Raw genomic sequence first — 22,087 nt, forward strand, 5'->3', positions numbered from 1 at the left:
GTATAAAGTCATTAGAGATAGCTTACAGCATATTAAATAATTTCTACGTTGCTATAGGCCATATTACTTTCATTTTAATTTGTAAAATACTAGTTTAAGTTATGTAATTACATATAAAAGTTATCATATATGGTTCTTGAATGCTAATGATAGCCTACAGCTTACAGAAGATCATCTTGGATCGTTTAGATTTTTAAGTAAAAACAATCTGAGTTGATGTTTATAAGTGCAGTCTACAATAAAAAAGTATCATCGTGATATCATTAACATGATAATGCTGTAATCTATTTTTAAATTTTTCATTTATATATGTACACTTGTGTTCAAAATTAAAGCAACACACATTTACATGGCAAAAAACAGCAATGAGTCATTCAAGTGCATGTCTGGTAAGCTACAGATGTATCAGGAACACTTCCCCGCTATTTTAGCTTTTAATCATTTAAATTCAATTGATAACAAACCATTTGTATTAAAATGTAACTGCAATAATACACATTTTAATTTGTAAAAACTCTTATATCCATTAGCTGTATCTGAAGTAGTATCAGTCCATATTACCATAGATAATTGTGGTTCTACTATATATAAAACCAGAAATTAAGATTACACTTAATGGTATGAGTATACTTAAGAGTAGACTCTAGTTTGTCATGCTTATTATGAATTCTTTTCTGTTTTCTGGCATATTATTTTCAAGATCAGTTCATATCAGCAACAGAATTAATACAACAATGAACATCAACAATCAGTCAAGTCAGTATGGTCTCATACAGGCAGACACATGTTCTCTAAGATCATTTGTCAGGGTCTATAACAGAGGTGGGCAAGCAAGAGTTCAGTGGGAGCCGAAATGTAGGTTTTGCAAAATGCATGGGAGCCGCAGTTCTGTAATGTCCTGGCGGATAGTATGGTAAGGCGCGCGATTTTAGTATATAATATACCCCGTCAGATCAAAAATTTGTTTTCAAAGAATAGATTTGAAATGTCAATTTAATTTATTGCACCAACTTGGAAATAAATTACTAAATATTACATATATATAATTACATATTTTCACAAAATTGTGATAATAAAATTGTAAAAATAATAATAATAATGAGAAATTAACACTTTCAGCAAGAGCCGCACGTAACTGAAAAAGAGCCACATGCGGCTCTTGGAGCCGCATTTGCCCACGTCTGGTCTATAATTTCATATGTTTGGCCTTCAAGCCATAAAAGAAGACTGGTTGTGGTAATTATTGACACACCTTATTATTTTAATTTTGTTGTCAACTATTATCAGTCTTTACTCATGTATCCCCATGAAAGTAGCTTCTGATTCAAATCAAACTGAAGAGAGACTATAATTTTCCATGTAAAGAAAGTTAAAAAATTAAAAACATAAATGATAGGTTGAAGGAAGCAATCGTCTCTAATTGAACTTAACTAATACTCGCACCTCAACACAAAGAAAAATCTTTAAAAATGCAGCCTTTTTATTCATTTTCAGCCAGTTTGAATGGCCTTCCTTAGGAATAGAAAAATCAAATAATTCTGATTTCTTGTTATAGAATCAGAATCTCATTACAGAAATTCGAATCATTCGATTTTTCTATTCCTGAGGGAGGTCATTCAAACTGGCCAAAAACATTAGAAAACAAATAAAAAAGGCTGCATTTTTAAAGGTTTTTGTGTCAAGGTGTGAGAAGGAAGCAATCTGTAATAATTGTAAAATTGATGTCCAGAAAATTATTTTAACTGCAAAGAAATTTTTATTATGATTAGTAAATAGGATAGTTTAATTGCCATTTGTGTGTATAGTTTTCAATCAATTAATCTTTATATGCGATAATTATTTTCTAAATTAATGCTGAACGATCATTTATAGCAATTAGCAACAAATAATCTATTTCTTAAAAATATATTTTTATTTTCTATTTCCATATTTAATAATTTGTAATTATGATTATAACAGAATGTACGAAGTTTTAATTTATTTTCTGGTGAAGGATAATAAATTGTTTCAACAGTTTGTACGGTAATAAGATTAAGAGGGTCATTAATTGATCTTAAAATAGATTGTTTCTGCTATAATTTAAGTTCATTTATTTTGTTATAAACATTTTAAATGGTAAATTTTTTAAAGATGATGTCCATTTTGTAAGACTTTTCTTTGTTTGTAAGACCGTAATAAACAGAAAATTTCTGTCAGAGATGTGAGTTTACGATTGATATTCTAACTCTTTTATATTTTATCGTCTGCAGCTGTAAACAGTAAACGAATCATTAAATATTTAATCATTCATTTATTTTTCAACATTTCTAAACATTTAAAAGCTTTGAATTTTGTAGTTAATATTTTAATTCTGCATCATCATTTCTGTTTGTTTATGATTCTTTATTAAAATGTGCATCCTTGTCTGACAGAGGAAATTGTGGAATAGCAACTGGCAGTGATTAATTAAAAAGTAATTTAGCAATAAATATAGTTTTCTGCTTTTTTAGTTTTCTGGTTTTAACATAAGAAAGTAGTCTAATTGTGTCATATTTGAACCTCCATGCAGTGGTGTAGCGAGGGGGGGCAAGGGGGTGTATCATGCACCAGGCGCCACTCACAGAGGGGTGCCCAAATGGTCTCCAAGACAAATTATATGTGTTTCTGGAGGGGGAAGAGGGACGCCAATAAAGTGTTGGGCACCAGTTATGCCCCGAGCTCCAGTTATGTTCGCTATGCCACTGCCTCCGTGTTCTTTACAAATCTTGTCACTTTCACATTCCTGAATCCCAATAGCTCCAAAAAGGGGGGAATATCCTAGGGTGTGTGTTGTTGTCTATTTTGATTAATATCTCACGATGGAATAAAGATTAAGAAACAGGATTTGGCATGGTAACCTGTATATAAGGGGCATTGATACTATTAAATTTATTAAATGGAGGAAGTTTATGGGTCATATCTTGGCTGGAGTATGACTTAATGAAAATTTTATTCATGTGAGTTTTAAGCTCTTTTGAAATGATGATTTTATTATATAAAATTTTAAAATGGCACCCCAAATTTTAAAGTAAACCAGCAACTTGTTACTTAGTTTTTAATGAAGCTGTTACAAGCAGAAGACTAGCACATTCCTAAAATATTATTAAATAGATGTTTTTTTTTGTAGTTTTTTTTTTTAGCAATTAAAAATTGATGTTTAAGCAAATTTTTGTAATTATAAGTGGATATGTTAACATTATAATTATTGCTTATTCTCTTTTAAGATTTAAAATTTCATTTTTTGTGAATTGTAACATTTTTACTTTTTGTAAACATAAAAATAAATGCACTAAATAATGTGTATAAATAGTTTAAAATTGAAAACTTGTATAGATTTTTGACAGCTTAAAAAAGTCATTTCAGAACTGTATGTTGTCAATTGATAGTGGACTGGACGATGACTTCTCTAGTCCAATAGTGTGATCGCATTGTATAAATTCATTGCTGAAGGCTATAGTTGATCTCTGAAAACAATCAGAGCTGAAACAGCAGTTGCTTTCATTTTATCCAAACTGCTAATAAAATAAGCAGAAAAAGTAACTAAAAATAAACTCTGACGTTCGAAATTTAATCCAAAATTTATATTCTCTTCAAATATAAAGTTAAGTGTCAAAAGAAATTGCAATTGTAACGTTTCTATGCATTTATGCCTATTTTATACGCCAAAAATAGTAACAATAAAAGCTCTCTCATCTTTAAATGAAAAAATTGAAAAGTTTTTGATTTAGTTTTTTATAGCTTTATTAAATTTTATAACAATTTAATTGAATTTTTCTGTAGATAAAACTATTCGTTTATATTAATAAACGACAGCACTGCTTAATAACTATCAAAGTTTTGATATAAAAATCCGTAAAGGAAAATTTTATGTTTTATTTTGTAATTTACAGTGAAGTCACCCTTGTAGTTAACAAATTTTAGTTGATAGATACATTTGTGTAAGCTAAACTAAATGTTTTGATAATATATAATCCTATATTTTCTAATAAAAGAAATTTTTCTATATATTAAATGTGAGAGAATGGCATTTATCTTACATGGAACATCATTGATACAATCAATAAAATTATAGTTGTACAGATCAATAAATTTCAGCTTCAGAAGCACTACACTGATGATATTTACCTCTAAGATTGGGTCTTTCTTAACTATTGTTTTTGATTTTCTTCGTATTTTGTTTCATTCTCTGTATTTAGAAACAAATCTTAGGATTTTTTACGTTTAAATAAATAGGTACCGGTACATGATATTTTGTAGGCTGTTTTTTTTTTAAAGTGGTTATTTGTCAAATTTATTTATGCTGTATTACTTCAAATTTAAAATGCACTTTTATTTTGAAAACATCTTAAATTATAAGTTATATATAGTAAAGTATAGTTTTTTTTTTTTTTTATTCAGGGATGCATATCAGTAGCTATGCAAAAAATTAAATTTTACATAAATTTGTGCTCTATACCAAGTAGTTCCAGATAATTGCCTACACACTTATGCCTGATCTTATAGTATACATATGCATACATGTAGGATTGCCAGTGGGGTGCAGAAATGTTAAGAGGGTCGAGCGGTCACAAAGGGTTGTATGTGGACAATTGACACTGAGATAGACTCTATGGTTACAAGAAACTGTTTGACACGAAAGAAGCTTACAAAGTTTCCGTCATCTTGGAAGTTCTACATCGGCAGTGGCCTCTGGGTCTTCCTCTCCTTTCCAAGATAGTCCCATTTTGAAGGAGTGTCCCTGGGTCGCAAATGGCCAGTTCCCTTGGCGTCTCGACGACTCCGGGACGATGCGGTCGACTTCCGTTGGTGAAAAGATGTCGATCCGAGATTGGGAGACGGAGGCAAAGAAGGGCAGGAGACACACACACACACAACAGTAGATCTGTTACTTGGAACTTTCGGGAGAAGAAGCCATCGTGTCCTTGAATTCTCAGGTTTTATCTGTTTTCCTCCGATTGGTCTCTCCTGTCACCTGGTGACAATTTGAAACCTTTCGGGGGCGTGGGAGAGATCAAAATTGAAGTTTAATTCGATTTCCATCCGGAGATAGATGCTCTTCATTTCTCCATTGTTGTATTGTTTAAAAGTTTGCATCATTTTCTTTAAGAAAGACTATTTCTAACTTCTATTTTTTTTTCTCTAAAAAGATAATTTTTTTCCTTAAAAATAAATGATTTTAACGTGAATTTCAGTGAGGTTCGAACCTGTCCAGAGCCTCACATACAGGATGTCCAAAAAGTTTTACTGTGCAGTAGAAAAGGTTTACATAAAGTCTTAATAAATGATAAAAGTGAAGTTTTACATATGATATTGGAGTTTCTCCTAAAGCAAATGGCCAGAAATATTCTGAGAAGATAGAAGAGTAAGATCTGGAGACCTAGTAGTTGAGATTTTACAGGACATTATGCAATTGGCAAAGAAGTCTTCCAAAAACTACAATCTGAAAGCCCGAATGTCTGTGAGTGAGCACAATGCATCTACTGTAAAGTGGAAATATAGGACACAGTTTACAGCTCTTGTATGTAATGCCTTACCTATAACTTAATGTCATTACAAATTCTCACTGCTCTATAATTTTTTAGACACCCTGTGTATGTGTGTGCGGTACAAGATACATTGCATATTGAAGGAGCTGAAACAACTCATAATTCAACATTATAGTATATTGGTTGAAACAATTATTTTATGGACAAATAGTTGAATTTTAATGCATCTATCAATCATAATACAAATAAATTTTCTAAGCAGAAAGAATTATGAATATATAAAAAAACTGTATAAACAGATATTGAATTAATACAGTACAAAAGATAGATTACTTAACTGTTTGAGGAATGTTTCTTTGTAAACAGGCCCAAATAGAGGGCCAGCAAGGCTATTCAGTTATGCACAAAAGGACCCCTAAAATTTAGTCTTTTACGGAAAAAACATGATTTAAAAGTGATAAAAATTAAAATTTTGTTTGATAAATGAAGAAAAATCAGTTTATATTCATTTTATTCATATATTTTTATGGCTTTTGGAGAGGGGTGGAATTCTACGTTGCAACAGTACTTTGCATCTCTCTCGGTCCATTTGTAAATATTGTATACTCAGCATACTCATTTGATATGAAAGTTTGAATTTTGTCTCTTCATTTTTCCATAAGCAAATACACTAAACTATAGATTCTACTTTAAACAATGCACATGAATTATTTATTGCATAATGTATAAAAATTAGTTTATTATATACCATTTCGCATTCAGGGGAAAAAAAATGATATCACTGCAAAAATAGTTGCAGGATAACGGACAAATGAATTATTCAGATTGTTTTTCATGTAAAGCAGAGAACAAAAAATTTAATTCCTGATTCAAATTTATTTTTCTTAAAGATTATATGAATATTTCTGACAAGTAAGTGACTGAAATTAAGAACTTTGATCATTATTATTAATTCTTTAATGTAGTAATTAGCTTAATTAAAAATATTTAAAGGACGTTAGAAATTAAAATATTCAAGGAATTAATTCGACTTATAAAACATGTGAGAATTTTAATTTAAATTTAGAAAATTTGGTTTGAAAATGTGAGTTGGAAAGAAGCAAGCAGTAGTTTATCATGAATTTTAAATTTGATCTCTAAGAATTAAAATGATACGTGTGTCTTATATTAACTTACAAATGGATTCTGAATTAGTTTCTACTCACCTAAATATGTTAATAGCAGTAGAAGCACATTAAGGTGTAAAGATTAAGCAATTTTTGGACTGTAACCACATGTTTTGTTCTTAGCGTGGTGCCATTTTTTTACTACAGAAATCACTGTACAAAAGCGTAAATTGTGTTTAATAAGGATTAAATTTTATCAAAAGACAGTAAAGTTAAATCTCTGATAAATTCTTTTTTTCTTGCAGCATAAATTTGTATGAAAACGACAGAATTTCACTATAAAAATTTCTGCTTGATATAAAAAATTGTATGAAGTTTCATATAAATCTATAATATTGCATTCTATGAATTTTATGTTCGTCGACTTCTCTTGGAGCATTTAAACCAAATGTTACGTCGCACAGAGACCGAATGTTATGTCGTTGGAATATGGCCAAATATTATGTTGTATGGAATTTAACCAAATTTTTGCATTTATGACTACTGCTTGGAGCAATAAAATTGAATGAAATGGGTATTTGAATGTAAAATGGAGATTTACATATGAATTAAAATATATAAAACCAAAAGTTTTGAATCCTTAATTTTTCTTTCCATGTGTGCAGTATTTATTCATTAATAATGCTTTTATTATCCATAAACTATTAACTGTTTATAACTAGAAATAAGATTGTAAAATGCTATTTTCATAATTTTCTTTCATAATTTAGAAGTTTAAACATATTAAATTATTTTATTTTTCAGAAATTAGATGTGCTTATCATTCTTGCTCTTCCTTTTCAATTTGAATGACTAGATATTAAGTAAATAAACAAAAATAGCTCTTAAGAAGTTTTTTGGCCCATTCTGAATATTCTATGCACACATTAATTTATTTAAACATCACATAATAAGCTCATTTCTCATAAACGAATGCTGCCACACTGTTAAAAAAATGTTTTTCTTCTGAAAATGCTCTCTAATTAGGCTTTCGACCGGCAGCTACAAAATTATGCTCCACATTATGGATTTTCTCACGAAAGTTTCGAGAGATCGAAAGTACAAATTATTGAAAATTAAATCACGTTTAATTCCAATTTGTTAAATTGTAAGGGCAAAAAAAGTACATCGTCGCAGAAACTCGGGAGACAATTTTGGCTCTGTCGGAAAAACTAAGTAAAAAATCATTAAATAATAGAGATATAAAATTTAAAAATCCATTTTAAAATGTAATATATTTGAAAGCGGTACTTACATCGGTAGTTTCTTAACGATTTTAATGTTAAATGTAAATTTAATTAAATAAGCAGCATGCTAATATAAACTTTTGCTCATCTAACAAAACATTAATGTACCACTTATAATAATATTGCCGCTCCCCGGCAAGAAATAATGTGTAAATTTAAGAGACTATTAAAGGCAAAACGCTTTAATATTGCCATTGTCATAAAGAATAACATTATCTTTTCCGATCTAACTTCGAGTACTGCCGCTGCCATTGCCGTCGCCGTATTTAAGAGAAAAACATATTTACTTTTTGATAAATGTCGCCTTGATATGTCACATCAAATTAAACAGGATTTTTTTCTTTTCTTTTATTTCATCTTTTTAATAATTTTTCCTTTTTTTGTTGTTTCGTAACAACTGAATCCTTTAAGCATAAATATTAATCTAAATTATGAAAATTGCTGTGTGTTTAATGGGTAATCTTACTCATTAAACACTTTGCAATTTTCATAATTCCTTGTTACTTGTAACTTCAGCTTTCTTGTAATGATTCTTGAATTTGTAATTTTTTTTTTTTTTTACTTGTAATTTTACTTGACTCTAATAATCATGCTCCTTTTATTTTAAATCCTTTGTTAAAAGAATTAAGTAAAATCCTTGTAATATTAATTTTTTCTCTTGTAAAATAATTTTTTGTAACATCTTGTAATACTTAAAACTACTTTTATTAATTATGATCTTGGTCTTAATTCTAATTAAAATTTTCTATTAAATTAATTAAATAAAATTCTTGCAATTTAATTTTACTAATTTTTATTTTGTTTTCTTATAAATTTTAATTTTCTTATTAGAATTCTTGTTTTTGTACTTTTCTTTTTTGTTTACTTTTTTTGTAATATTCTTGAAGTTTTTTTACATTTGTAATTTTAGATTTTGGTAATTAGTTTTAGAATTATATGTAAACTAACAAATAAAAAGTGATGCCACCAGGAAACACAGATCTGCCAAGTGTTGCGTTATAGCCAAGACCTACTTAGGTGTTAGGCGCGTGAAGAAAACTCAAAACTTCACCATCGGTGTGGTCAAACTCATGACTCGACTACCAGTGTTTGGTGGTTTCATCTAGTCTGCCACTAGTGGCACCAAAAATAAAAAGTTGCAATAACTGCTTGGTTAGTTATAGGAAGATTGAAAATTACAAAATTAGTATTTAATGTCATTTTTTACTTAATTTTACACTTGAAATTTTGTAACAAGGACTCAAATTTATATACTAATTTGTAGTTTCTGATCTCATTTTTAAAAATTAGTTACATTAAAAAAACAAAATTATGAAGAAATTCTTCTGAATATTACTTAAATTACCAGAATTCTGACTACATTAACTAATTTTAATGATTTGATTAAAATTAGAATTTCTAATATAAGATTTCATTAGGAGAAGAGAAAATTGTAATTAAAAAATCTTTTTGATCTTGTTACAGTTATTTACATTCCAAAGGATTGAATATTTCAAAAAAAAAAAAAAATCTTAATTTTTGTACTTTTTATCCTCTCCTACTCAATCATTACATCAGAAATTTTGATGATTTTTAATTTTTGTAGATAAAATTTTGTTTATTTAACATTCGGTAGAATGTTTTGATAATTTATTTTTCTGTAACTCTTTTTTTTTATTTGAAATATTTGCAACTTTTAATTTCGTCAATACCTAATTGACTGTAACAAAATTAAAAAAATTACAAATTATTATAATTTTATCAAGTTTTAATCTTGTAATTATCCTTCCATTCCAGCTACTTTAGGGTCGTTTGATAGTAATTTTTAACCATCTTTCGACCCTCCTCACCTTTAGAATTCAATTTTCTGATACACGTTTCGATAATTCTCTCTTAATTTTCGTGTCAACATGTGATACCATTCTCACCCCCATTTTGCTACAGATAAATATTTTAAAAATACCTTTGGTATTTCAACGGTTTGGATAATGCGATAAAATATATTTTCATCGCAAATAGCTTTAAAACGTCGGCTGGCTTTTCATTTCATCGATTTTCATCTTAACAGTGTTAGTTGTCAACCAGCTAATCATTTAATCAATGATTAAGAGAATTGGAAATCGGAGAGGTGGCAGGAGTTTCCTAAGTTCATCCTGTAAAAGTTTATTTCGAGAGTGCATTTAGGACGGTTGGAAAGACATCTAAAGCTGTAGAATCTTTAGCTTTAACACAATTAAGCCGGCAGATAGCCGCTCTGCTCATTAAACTACGCAGCTTTATATGGCGGTGCTGGATGTTTTAAGAGCCTTCACGATGATCTACAGCCTTTCTGTTCTGCACCGTTGGTATTTCGGGCATAACTAAAGGAGGGTCGTAAAACGCTGTTTAACTAATTTCGTGAGGATAGTTTCTCTTGGTATCGAGGAAATCGAAGATGTTTATCTTCTTTTTCCTTCTCCTCCCCCTTCTGTGCGCGCTGTTTTCTTTTTCTTTTTTTGGATAATTAAGTTGTCGATTAGTGCATTAGAAAGTGAGCATATACACGTATATTCCGTGTTTTTCGGCGGTGTAGGTGGGAAAGGATCTCGTTTCTGTGCAGAAATGTGTCCAGTTTTCGATTGAAATTCATATGTAAAGCGATTTAGGAACACGTGTTATGTTCTGTTTGTTACCTTACTACTGTGGCGTGGAAGCTTATATGAAGGCTTATATGGCGTGTAGCCGGGGGAGAATGCGCAGGGTACTACTTTATCCCCTTTCTAGGGGTTTTTCCCGAATAAAGCGGGAAAATCCTAGAAATAGAACTCTAAAGATTTCTAGTGTATCTATAGGGATGCTCCTATAATGTGTGTGGTTGGTTGTTAGTTCTTGTCGTGCGTTATGTATTTCATGTACAGTATTTACGCGCTTGCTTCTATAATAACTGTGCTTTCGTCTTTACAGGTTCTGTTAATTAGGTAGTTATTTTATAAATAGACAAGAATTGGCTTACGTTTTTGTACTGTTTCAGTCAGTTACGTTTCGGCTGTATATGGCTTAACGTCAATGATTTAGAAAAAATACATAAAAAAATTATCATTACAAGATAACGCTTACTGTTAGAACGATGGAAAACCGGAAAGTGAAATTATTAAAATTGGAAAAAAATTCGCCGCACTCTTACATAGTAATAATCCGTAATGTCTGTTATTAAGTATGTAGTATGACATCAATATCAGTTTTTTTTCCACGCAACCGGGTCGTAATTTGACTTACGTTAAACAATAAAATATGTCCGGATAAATATGATTAAATATCATAATTACACGATGAAATTAAATTAAAATATCTACATATTTCCTCGTTGCATTAATGAAGCATAATTTCTAAAGCAAGAGAGAGACTTTCCACTCGTTCTACGTTATGTTTGACAATAGACTATTCAAATAACGTCCATTTATTCTTGTAGAAGCTTAAGACGTTATCCAGATATAAGTTACATCAACAAATGAGCGTCGACGAAAGTTAATCGATCACCCCAGAGCCACTGCCACAATTAGTCTTGCAAGGAAAGAAAACTGTAAATTCAAAAATTTCAAAACTTTCTCTAATATAAAAATACAGAAACTAATTCGCAGAATGCCGAAGAACAAAGAGAAAACATTAAAAAAAATTACACGAAGATTATATTAATTGGTTTTTATTTGAACAGTTTTTTCGTAGCGCCATTCTAACGATGGTACAACCTTTTCCGAGGGTGGAAAATTACATTTTTTCTAATTTACGTCCATCTCGACTGATTTCTCTCCTCTTAATGAACCTGGCAATCGCTTGTAACTTTTTCTCTCTTCGTTTTCTTTTTAGTTGCATACACTGTATTTTAAGAGGTGGTGTTGTGTTTTTCCCCTCTATACACAGCCGCAAACCACCCCTCTCTGTCCAAAGTCTGGCACTATCTAGTGGAAGCGTTTGGACGTTCATTAAGAATTCAACATCAAGCAAAGGCGGCAGTTCCATTCGTTATTATAACTTAGCAACATCGTCGACGAAATCAAATTTACTCGCCCAGTAAATTAGCCACAAATTACATTTGTTCGGATGTGAGCGGTGTAATATTCATTTCAATTCCTCCTCTTCCTTCGAACGATTTCTGAATTGATGGCCATTTCTATATATATATATAAGCTTATAAGCTATATAATTTTGTTTTTTTCGCTTCTCTCTCTTCTTATCTTTGTTTTGCAAAAATGCCAACTTTATTGCCTGTTTAGCCGCTAACCAATCTAAATTAACTGTATCATTAAAGGTGGCAAGTGCTCCATTCGATATATTAAAAGTGCAAAGTTTGTCTTTCGAATAGTTGTAAATGTATCTAGAGAAAAAGCCACAGTTAGCAGATATGTTTCCTCTTAAATATTATCAAATTAAATTGAGAAGAAACAGGGAGGGGAGGAAAAAACAGGAGAAGAGCAAAGTTTAACGATGTACAGCATTATTATAATGGCTCGCACGGATTTAATCCAGATGAAGTTGACTAATTTATGACTGGTTACAATCTACACGATAAGCTTAAAATGTATAATAATTTTTGTAGTTATACTCGCTCACTGTACAATATATTAATTAAAAAGAATATTCTACTTATAAGGTTCCTTCCAGTAAAATTTTGCATGGCATTCCCTCCCTGGGATGTGATCTGATCTATTTTTATATTCTCCTCTTCAAATATTTAAGAAGTTCTTGTTAATAATCTATCTCTTAGATTGATCCTTGGTTAATACATTTATACATAATTTTAAAATATTGAAAAATATAGATATATTTTCTGTTTAAACCTGAGATTTTATAAATATTCTTTCTCCCGTTATTAATTTTTAATCATTTATAATTTTAGTATATTTCCTATCATTTTATTCTCTGTTTGATTTATAATTTAGCAGCCAGATTGCTGTGTTTGTGTGTAGGTTTTTGCTCTCGTGCGAATCACAACCAGAAACAAGAATGTACAGAGATTTTTAAAGTTTTAAATAATACTATGTTTATATAAGTTATAATAGTTTTAAGAAATAAAATTCCAGGAGATTACTGAGTAGTGAAATATTCAGCGTAATCTGTACTTCAGATTTATTGCTTTTCCTGATATAAATTTATAATTATTTACCCCAGTACTTAATTTAATTTTTGATATTTTATTTAAATTTTATTCATTTCTAGTTTTATTTTATATTTATTAAGGATTATCTGATGCGGAATTTCTGTACTTTTAGAATATTTGAATTGTAATCATAGCTAAAAAAACGTAAGAAAATTCTTTTAGATTAAGTAACTTTAGTGTTTAAGTTTTAGTAGTTAGAAGGAATGAAATTTATCTAAATTACTGAAAATGAGGCATTCTAAACGTTCACATTCTTAATTTTTAATGAAAAAAATAGGACACTGATGTGGACTTGAGTGGCAATCAAAATCTTGCCGTACACAGAAATCTTTTGATTTAAAAGATTTCATAATAATTTAAGTTTTGATAGTTAAAGGGCATAACATACATTAGGTTTACTTAATTTCGTCGTGTTTAAACCACGAGATCCTTAATTTTTTCAACGAAAATGCCATTTTGACTCGACTTATCTTTATTTTTCAGATATGGCTGCCCATGGAGGACTATCCCCTATCGTTCGGTTGTACATCTACGGTATACACGGTTACGTCACGGAAGTGATGTTCACAGCCGCTTGGGAGTTTGTGGTGAACACCAATTGGAAGTTTCCAGGATGCACCAGCGTATGGTCGCTGTTCATCTACGCCCTGTGCGGTTTCGTCATCGAGCAGATGTATCTCAGATTGGAAGGAAGGATGCACATTTTACTCCGCGGTATTGTTTATCTACTGTGGACATACATCTGGGAATTCACTACTGGTTACGTCTTGCGTTACTTCAATGCGTGCCCGTGGGACTATACCCCTTTCGACTTCGATCTCGTAGGACTGATCACACTCGAATACGCTCCACTCTGGTACGCTGCAACTCTGGTACAGGAACAGCTTCTTACAAAAAACATTCTGCTGTTACAGTGGGGTACAACATCGAGAAGCAGGGACTCGTGTCGTGGTTGTAATTCTTTCAAGATGTCTAACGGTATTCGTCGTTTGAAGCGTTTAGATTGAACCCGGAGAGGCACACATCATAAACACACATCTACACACCACAATAAATACACACAAACACAAAACACACAAACACACATACAAACAAACAAACATCCACGTAAAAACAGATTAAAAAGTACAATTTCAATTTTTCTTTCTCTCATTTTTCTAGAAGGGATGTAATCTGTGAATTCTAGTGTTTAAAATTTCAAAAAAAAAAAAACAAGAAACCAAATACTCTTTCGGACAAATTAGTTCGTGTGATAGGATTTAGTACAATCCCCCACTTTAGATGAACAAAATATTCTTTCCATAAACAATGTTGTTGTTGTTTAATACCTATTTAAAAAAAACAAGGATGAGCACCTTACGGGTATGAAAGTATTCCCCAGATTTTTGCATTGTCGAAACGTAACAATAGGGCAAATTCCGTAGTATCGTAGGTCGTGGAAACTACCGGAATTTCTTTACACGAGAGACAAGATACTGCCATGCATCAGTTGATTCCGTCTTTATTCCTGGAAGATCCCTGGTACCGATTTTATTGCACTCGAGCTGAAGTGGTACCTACATTTAAAAAAGGACTTCCGTAATTTTCTCGTTCGAAAAAAAAAACCCAAAAGTAAGAAAATGACGACTTCCAGCTGCGTGCCAGGGCCAAAACAGAATATTCGAAGCATGGTTTAAAACTGACCAAAAATTATACATTTTTTGTTGGATTTTTTTTTTCCCCTTGTTTTTGTAATTTGTTCAGCCAAATTGTCAGGGTTCTCTTAATATATACACGTATATATTGTTATTTGTTGGTTTATGTTTCTTTGTTAATTTATAAATCGATTTATGACGTAAAGGGTTGAAAAATTTGATAAAAATGACTTATTTATTGTATTATAAAGCTTGTAAAGTGTCTCATTCCTTCTATAATATACATACAAATATATAATATATATATATAAGCTTTTTCCAAGTCTTTCAAATATTTTTTAAGATGTTGACTATTCTTCTCCATTCTATCGATGTTTGAGGAGTTTTAAGCTCGAACTTTACAAAGATTTTTGTATTTTTTCAGGCTAGATTTTTATTTATCGGTTATAATAATTAGTTAAATTGCTCTTTCTCTCTCTCTCTCTCCATTTTTTTTATTTTAAAAAAATACACAGAAAAATGAAAGAAAAAATTCAAACTTGGACTTGAGTAAAATTTCAAATGTATGATAAATCGTTTCTATAAATAAGAATAAGATCAATACGGATCAAATTTGATAGTTTATCAACTGAATTTCTTTAAGAAATGTATTCTACTTTAAATATCAAGAGGTGACGTTTTCAACATGTTTAAAAAATTCGAAAGAAAATATAAAAAAAACTAAATAAATTGTAAAGATTTGACAAGATTTAGAAACATTAAAAATCTTTTAAAACTTAATCGAGGTTTGTTGAGGATTTTTAACCATTTTTATTCTTCAGTTGTTTTTTTTTCTTTCTTTCTTTTATTTTCCTTAAAGGGAGGATATATTTTAAGTGTGTTAATGCGACAAAAACTCCAATTTTTCTTTGAAAAACTGGCAAAATTTAATGTATTCGAACCTCTGAACCACGGCCACTAACTTGGAACGTAAGAACTGGTCGTTTTTGGAGGTTATTTTAAACTCATTATTGTTTTAAAAAATGGCCCGTGTTTAGAAGTGGCCGTTGTTTGGAGGTTATTTTGTTTGTTCAGAAAAAATATTTTCTGAAAAGACTGCTGTTGGGATGTGGTCCCTATTACAGGTTCGGCCGTATTTTCTGGTGCATAACACGAATTATATTTAGGACTATTTTAAGAGTTAATATTGGAAAAACTGGATTTTTTTTAACGAAAATGTGCAAAGCTTAAGAGTTTCTTACAAAAATGAAGATTTAATTAATTTAACACTATTTCAAGAGAATAATTCACCAGAAACAGCGTGAAAAAAATTCAGTTATTTCATACACGAAATTCGATTATTTTATATTCGTTAATAATAATAATCGAGTTCCATAAGAAAATATTAAATTTTACACGTTAATATACAAAGAAAAAGTCAAGTTTTTCGCACATTACTCAGTTAAAATGCTTCGTAAATATATTTACAAGCAAAAATAATAATTAGGAATTTTTAAAGTGTATAAAGCGTACCAAAACCTGGAATTTTTCTTTAAATAAAAATTGTAGAATTTAATATTTACACACACAACTCGAAGGCAATGATTAGCATTCTGTATATTAAAAAAATAAATTAAAAAATATATATATTTTAACAAGCAGACTTGTCCCATTAAAGGATGATGTTTTAGCTTAAGGGAAATGACTGTAGTATGTCCCATGAGGGGGTAGTAATATTCATCGATCACGGCTCCTGTTGGTAGAATATCAGCAGTGACGGATTCAGATTCACTAAATTGAAACTGTCCTCCAGGCAAAAATAGAAAATAACATTACTTAGAAGAGTTTGACGTGAGGAAAAAATTAAAAAAAATAAAATTATTTCTTACCCTTCACCCCTTACTTCGTACTACCTTTTAAAATTAAACGAGTTCTTAACTCGAGGGGGAAGATTACCGCGTATAATGCGCACTCCTCTTGTGCATTCCTTAACGTAGAAGTAATATAGAAATTATATTGATTAACTAGATGCTCCTAGGGACGAGTATTGCGTTTTAAATATGTGACTGGGTGAAATTATAGGTTACTCAACTAACTACAAATGGAATGTTTGTATGTTAGTCCCGAAGGTAGATAAAGTAACGTGGAAAACACCTAAGATAATTGTAGGTTTGAGACTTAAAACATTAGTTTTCCAACTTAAGATGGCATAAACGATTAAACTTATCTTTTGTTTTCCGTCTAAAGTCAATTGTAGATAAGAGAAATTGTCGAGTTTTAACCTCTAGAACTTGCCATTGTTTCTTGTTGAAAGGTCGAATAGTAATTTTGTTTGTTCATACAAAATCTAAAGCCAAACTGATTAGCATTCGTTTAATATTCACAAATTCCGAACAGCTTTTAACAATTAACTACTTGCCTTCTACACATAATTGCAAACCCCCCCTGTTAAAATTCAGTTATCAAATTTTAAATGTTTAAGTTTCCTTAAACTAGGAGCGAAAATATATATTTAATTCATAAAATTTTAATATGGATACTATAGATAACGGGGATGAATAATCTGTTCATTTTTATCCGTTCTCTAGAGAAATTTTCACTTTAAAATATGATTAAACGGTTCATTTGCATTAATTTATAGCCGCGAAGATGCTTAATTCAGTTTGAATGGTTGGAAGTCATTAGATGACATATTAGCGGATATTTGAATTGCTTTATGCACTCCTAAAGCCTACAATCGATAGCTGTTTAACAGATTTCCCATTCATATTCTTAACAGTTTTCGAAAATTTTGTAATCTGCCCTTTCAGATCCCAACAAATCACAGATTGGATTATGTTAGATGTCATTAAAATCTCTTTTTTTTTTTTTCCTCCTCCTCCTCTTCAATCCACATTTTCTTGTTATAACGTCTTTACTTCTATCCATTCGTCATACTTATCAGTTTTCGTCATTAATATTTTCGAATGGAATGCTGCAGATGTAATTGCACTTTCTTAATTTTCTATCTCGAGAAGAAAGGTTTTTATGAGGTTGGTAAACAAACTTTTAAACTTTATTGCAGGTTTACCGATAAAACTAACGTTTCTTTGATCGTATAATGTACTTTCGACATAAAAAAAACTATATTTATATTATTTTTTTTATATATAAAGTAACCTTAAGGTAACGTAACTAGCTTCATTTTAATGGTCTATTTTCAAGCTTGGAAGAATTATGACTTAGTTTCTTTTGCCCTTATTTTTCTCTTGTTTAAATGCAGCATCATTCATTTTACTTTAGAGAATTAGATAATCAGAAATTCTACTTTTTCTCCTCTTCTTTTTTATGGCACGATCAACTCTCTACAAAATTCAGAAACCGAATTACAAATGAATGATTGCTTGATTTTAATATAGAATATTCGTGTATGAAAGTTTAACAAATTCCTGTTTTTGTCAGCGAGATGAACGGATGAAAGATGAATTTTCTTAAGCTTTAACTTGAAATGATATTATTAGTACCGTATTATTATTATTATTATTACTATTATTATTATTTAAGTAATATTTTTTAAAAGAGAATTAATTGCTATGTAACTTTTGACAGATTTTTAATTTATAATTCAAGAAAAATTTCAAGACAAGCCGAATTCATTATTCAGAAAATTTATTCGTCCATCTCTCTCTAGAGACTCCAACTTTCATTTTATTGATTCCTATTAAATTCCTTTTATTTATGGAGATTATTCTCTTTATTATATTAAACGTTAAAATGGTTTCAGAGGTAAGCTGCTTTATTTTTTTGTATTTGTATCTTTGTTACGCCATAGTTTTCTATACATAAAACACTTACGCACCCTCCCCTATGAGGGTAACAGTACGTACTTTGAATATAACCAGTAACAAATATTTATCTTGTGCAAACTTTAAAGAAACGGTCCCTTAGTTGACATTAGATCTACTCTATCTGTGGAATCTAATTATATTTTCCAACTATAGTAACGCATAAAGTTTATTTTCTCAATAATATCCCCCTGTTTTTCAAGAATTTGTCGATATAAATTGAATAAAGTTAGTGGAATTCGCTTCTTCCTTTGAATTCTCTTGCATAGAAAGCTATTCAACAGCACGGAATATTTCCATTTGCATCTTTTATACCATTAAATACTCTGGAGAATCGAACGTAAATCTCTCTTCTCCATCTTATTTTCTAAACGTTTCTTTATTATTAATATTTATAGTAAAATGCCGGTTATTGATACTGTTGCTAACTCTTTATCATCATCATATTGATGGATTCGGTATTATTGGATAATATATAAATTTTGAATAGTTTAAACTGCATTTTTCAGTTTTCTATAGCGATATTCGCTAACTGTTGGTTAGAAATTTGCATTTTATACAAACTTAAGGTTCGTTTAACATGTAAAAAAAATGCTGAGAGTGGGTTAATTTTTGAAGTTTTGATGCCGTAAACCCAGCCTTATTTGTTATATCGGTAAAATGGATATTTGTATTGCTTATACGTCGATTTTTTTTTATTCTTTCTGGTATTTTTGTTCTACTTTTTATGAAAGCTATCACTTACAGAAGCTAAAAATGATTAATTTCAGCCATTTTAATATATAAATCGCGTATAACGCGCTCATTCGTTTAAATATTCGATCAAATCAGGTCTTTTCCAATATTTCGCTTATCAATTATAGAAGAAAAATTGATATTTAATTATAATATTCTTGTTTTTAATGATTCTAAGCTTAAGAAAGATGCTTAAAGCAATTTTAAAAGCATTAACTATTCTCTAGTACTGCTATAATTACACTTATGAGCAGAAAAAGACAAATTTAATTGTATTATGCCATTTCGACAGTAATTTATATTTGTATGAAATAAAAATACAACTCTTATACACTTAATTTTAGCGAATTTAACTCTTGGAACCACGTATAGTGCGCACTCCCGCTCGTAAGTTAAGATAAATATCCAGGAAAATCAAAAGTTCCCCCAATATCTATATAATCACACTTGCAAGGGAGTAGAGAAAAAAAATGAATTTTACTCATAAACTTTAATTAGATATCACATTATGATCGATTCTGCCTGGAAAGATTAATCATAATTCATAATCCAAAATTTAACTAATTAATCATTTCTGGCCTGCACTTTTAACAAAGATTAGCATTAAAAATCATTGGTTTTTCGATATTTCTTCGATTACTTATTCACCTCTCATTATTAAAAAAAAAGGGAAGAACTTCTTCCCTGTTGTTTTTCTTTTAAAAATATTCCAATAATTTAAAGGGGGAAAAAATGTAATTAATTATTTATATTTTAAAATTAAGCATTATCGATAGATGGGAAATTTGCTAAAATAATCCAGGAAAAGAGATAAAAGTTTCCTGTATAATACGTTAATTCGTCATGAAAATCCCTAAGTTGACATTGCAAATTAAATGTGAAAATTTCAAAACGTTACAATTAATTTTGAAGTTAGAAAATTTAATTAAAACATCCTCAAACTGTACATAATGATTGTAACATTCTATTTACACACACAGTTAGTTTCCAAAGATGTAAACCCCCGAAAGAAATTTGTTCCGAAATAAAAGAGAAAATAGTTTACAAAGCTTTGTTTATCTTCAAGGATAAAATTAAACAACAATCGAGCATCCAACTGGCTTATTTTGAAGCCGATACGTAAAAAATTCGATATTTAATTTTACAATATTCGATAATTAATTGGGGTTGAGGAAGATGTGACAAATTTGACAACCAAGAACCCGATTCCAATAGCATTAATTATCTACATTGAATGTTGATTAAAATAACGTTAACAGCAATAAATTTAATGAGGCAGAATAGAAATGATAGCTTTTAAATTAAACTGCTTTAATAACTGGACGTACAACAGCTGGGTCGATATTTTCAGATGACATTTCCAACCCTTTAATAAACTCTCTCCCTCTCAATTCCTTTATAAGAGTTGGAGAAAAAAAAATTAAAACAAATGTTGGCCTGTAGAGTAGACTTTGTATAGGTCGTGTGTTGGGCAAAACCCATTAACTCGGTCAATACATCAAGAATTCTCATTACAACAATGAAAGACTCCTCAACTACTTCATTAACTACTAGATCTATATAAATAAGTTTTGAAAGGGCTTTATGGTAGTTAAATACACCATTTTTTTTAAAGAATAAAACAGTTTAGAAGCGAGTATATACGCGTAGACTCATTACCAGATGTATAGTTTAATAATGTTTATATTTAATATACACTCGACGAAATAGAGGAGTTATGTCCACTCGAGGTATAGAAATCACCCGTCGTTAAGGCAATAAAAAAAGTTTCACAATGGCGATTATATTAAATTCCTTTAAGAATTTTGATATTTTTCTAGTAGAAAAATGCGAAATTAAAGCGTAATTTTTTTAAAAAAATAACGGAAATTTAGTCTATAATCTCCAATCGTGTTAAAATTCTTAAAGCTTATCGCCATCTCATCTTTATTTCCCTTCCATTTTGGCGAAGGTGGCGCTGTGTACGCACGTGACCGGCGACAGCCAATTCTCTTTTACGATCGGTCGCCATGGCTACCGTTGCCGTTGTAATTAACAAGACGGTAACTAGGCAATTCTCACGCGTCGCTCGCTCGATCGCTGCGCCACCGCTTTTGAACCGGAAGCGGAAATGGTATTGGACGTGCGCGGGGGACTACTGCGCATATTAATGTTAAATTTAAATTTTTCAAAATTAATATATATTTTTTCTTTTTTTGTAAATTGACGTGTAAATGGTCGTAGTTTTTTCCTGTACAGAATTGCTGATAATCCGATTAAAATATAACAAATCAGAGTCGAGGGGGAGGAAGAAAGGAGGAGGAGGAGGAAAATAAAGGTAAAATTTATCCAATAATTAATATTGATGAGTAATGAATCAGTCAAAGGATTGTACTTTTACGTGTTTTAAACTTTAAAAAAGTAAAAAAAAATTCAGTTTTAACACGGGAAAAAAAATTAATAACTCGCTCGGAATGGCCGTAAAAGATCGCCAGTTATTAAAATAACCAATAATCTACTCCTCCCGAGAGTTAATCATCATCGGATTCAGAAAATCGATCCTTTCACCTCGCCTGTCACGTGACCCCGGGTGGATCTTTTGTTTTCCTGCTTTGGCTTTTTAATAAAAAACAAACTCTCCTCACTCTCTTCTTCTCCTTCTGTCTCTCGCAAACACAGTTTTTAAGCTTTAATTATCACTATTAATTATGGAGTAAGGCGAGGAAGATAAATCCCATTTTGTATCACTTCATTTTAGCAAATTACATACATCCCAGTTTACAATCTTTTCTCTTTTTTTATGTAGCGATGCACAGATACATGCGCACAATCTTCACGAAGAGGAACTGCTTCTCTTCCTCCGATTCCTATAAATTTTGGTTCGTCGAGAGAGCATACTTGTCCAGATCGTGTGTAATGGATGACCG

General features: G+C 30.4%; 2 protein-coding genes across 2 annotated transcripts in view; one reads left to right on the top strand and one right to left on the bottom strand.

Annotated features, from left to right (window-relative positions):
* LOC136981532 (transmembrane protein 229B-like) overlaps positions 1–15,423 on the top strand; it is a 51,518-nt gene extending 36,095 nt beyond the window's left edge. The window contains exon 2 of the mRNA XM_067277834.1: positions 13,493–15,423. Within this exon, the coding sequence (XP_067133935.1) occupies positions 13,493–14,016 (524 nt within the window). The 3' untranslated portion in view covers positions 14,017–15,423. The remainder of the gene's footprint in view (positions 1–13,492) is intronic.
* LOC136981569 (uncharacterized) overlaps positions 1–22,087 on the bottom strand; it is a 451,600-nt gene that overhangs the window by 226,170 nt on the left and 203,343 nt on the right. The gene's annotated exons all lie outside the window — the stretch shown is intronic.

This window comes from Centruroides vittatus, unplaced genomic scaffold, assembly GCF_030686945.1.
Source record: "Centruroides vittatus isolate TY-2023 unplaced genomic scaffold, ASM3068694v2 contig_767, whole genome shotgun sequence".
Lineage (NCBI taxonomy): Eukaryota > Metazoa > Arthropoda > Arachnida > Scorpiones > Buthidae > Centruroides > Centruroides vittatus.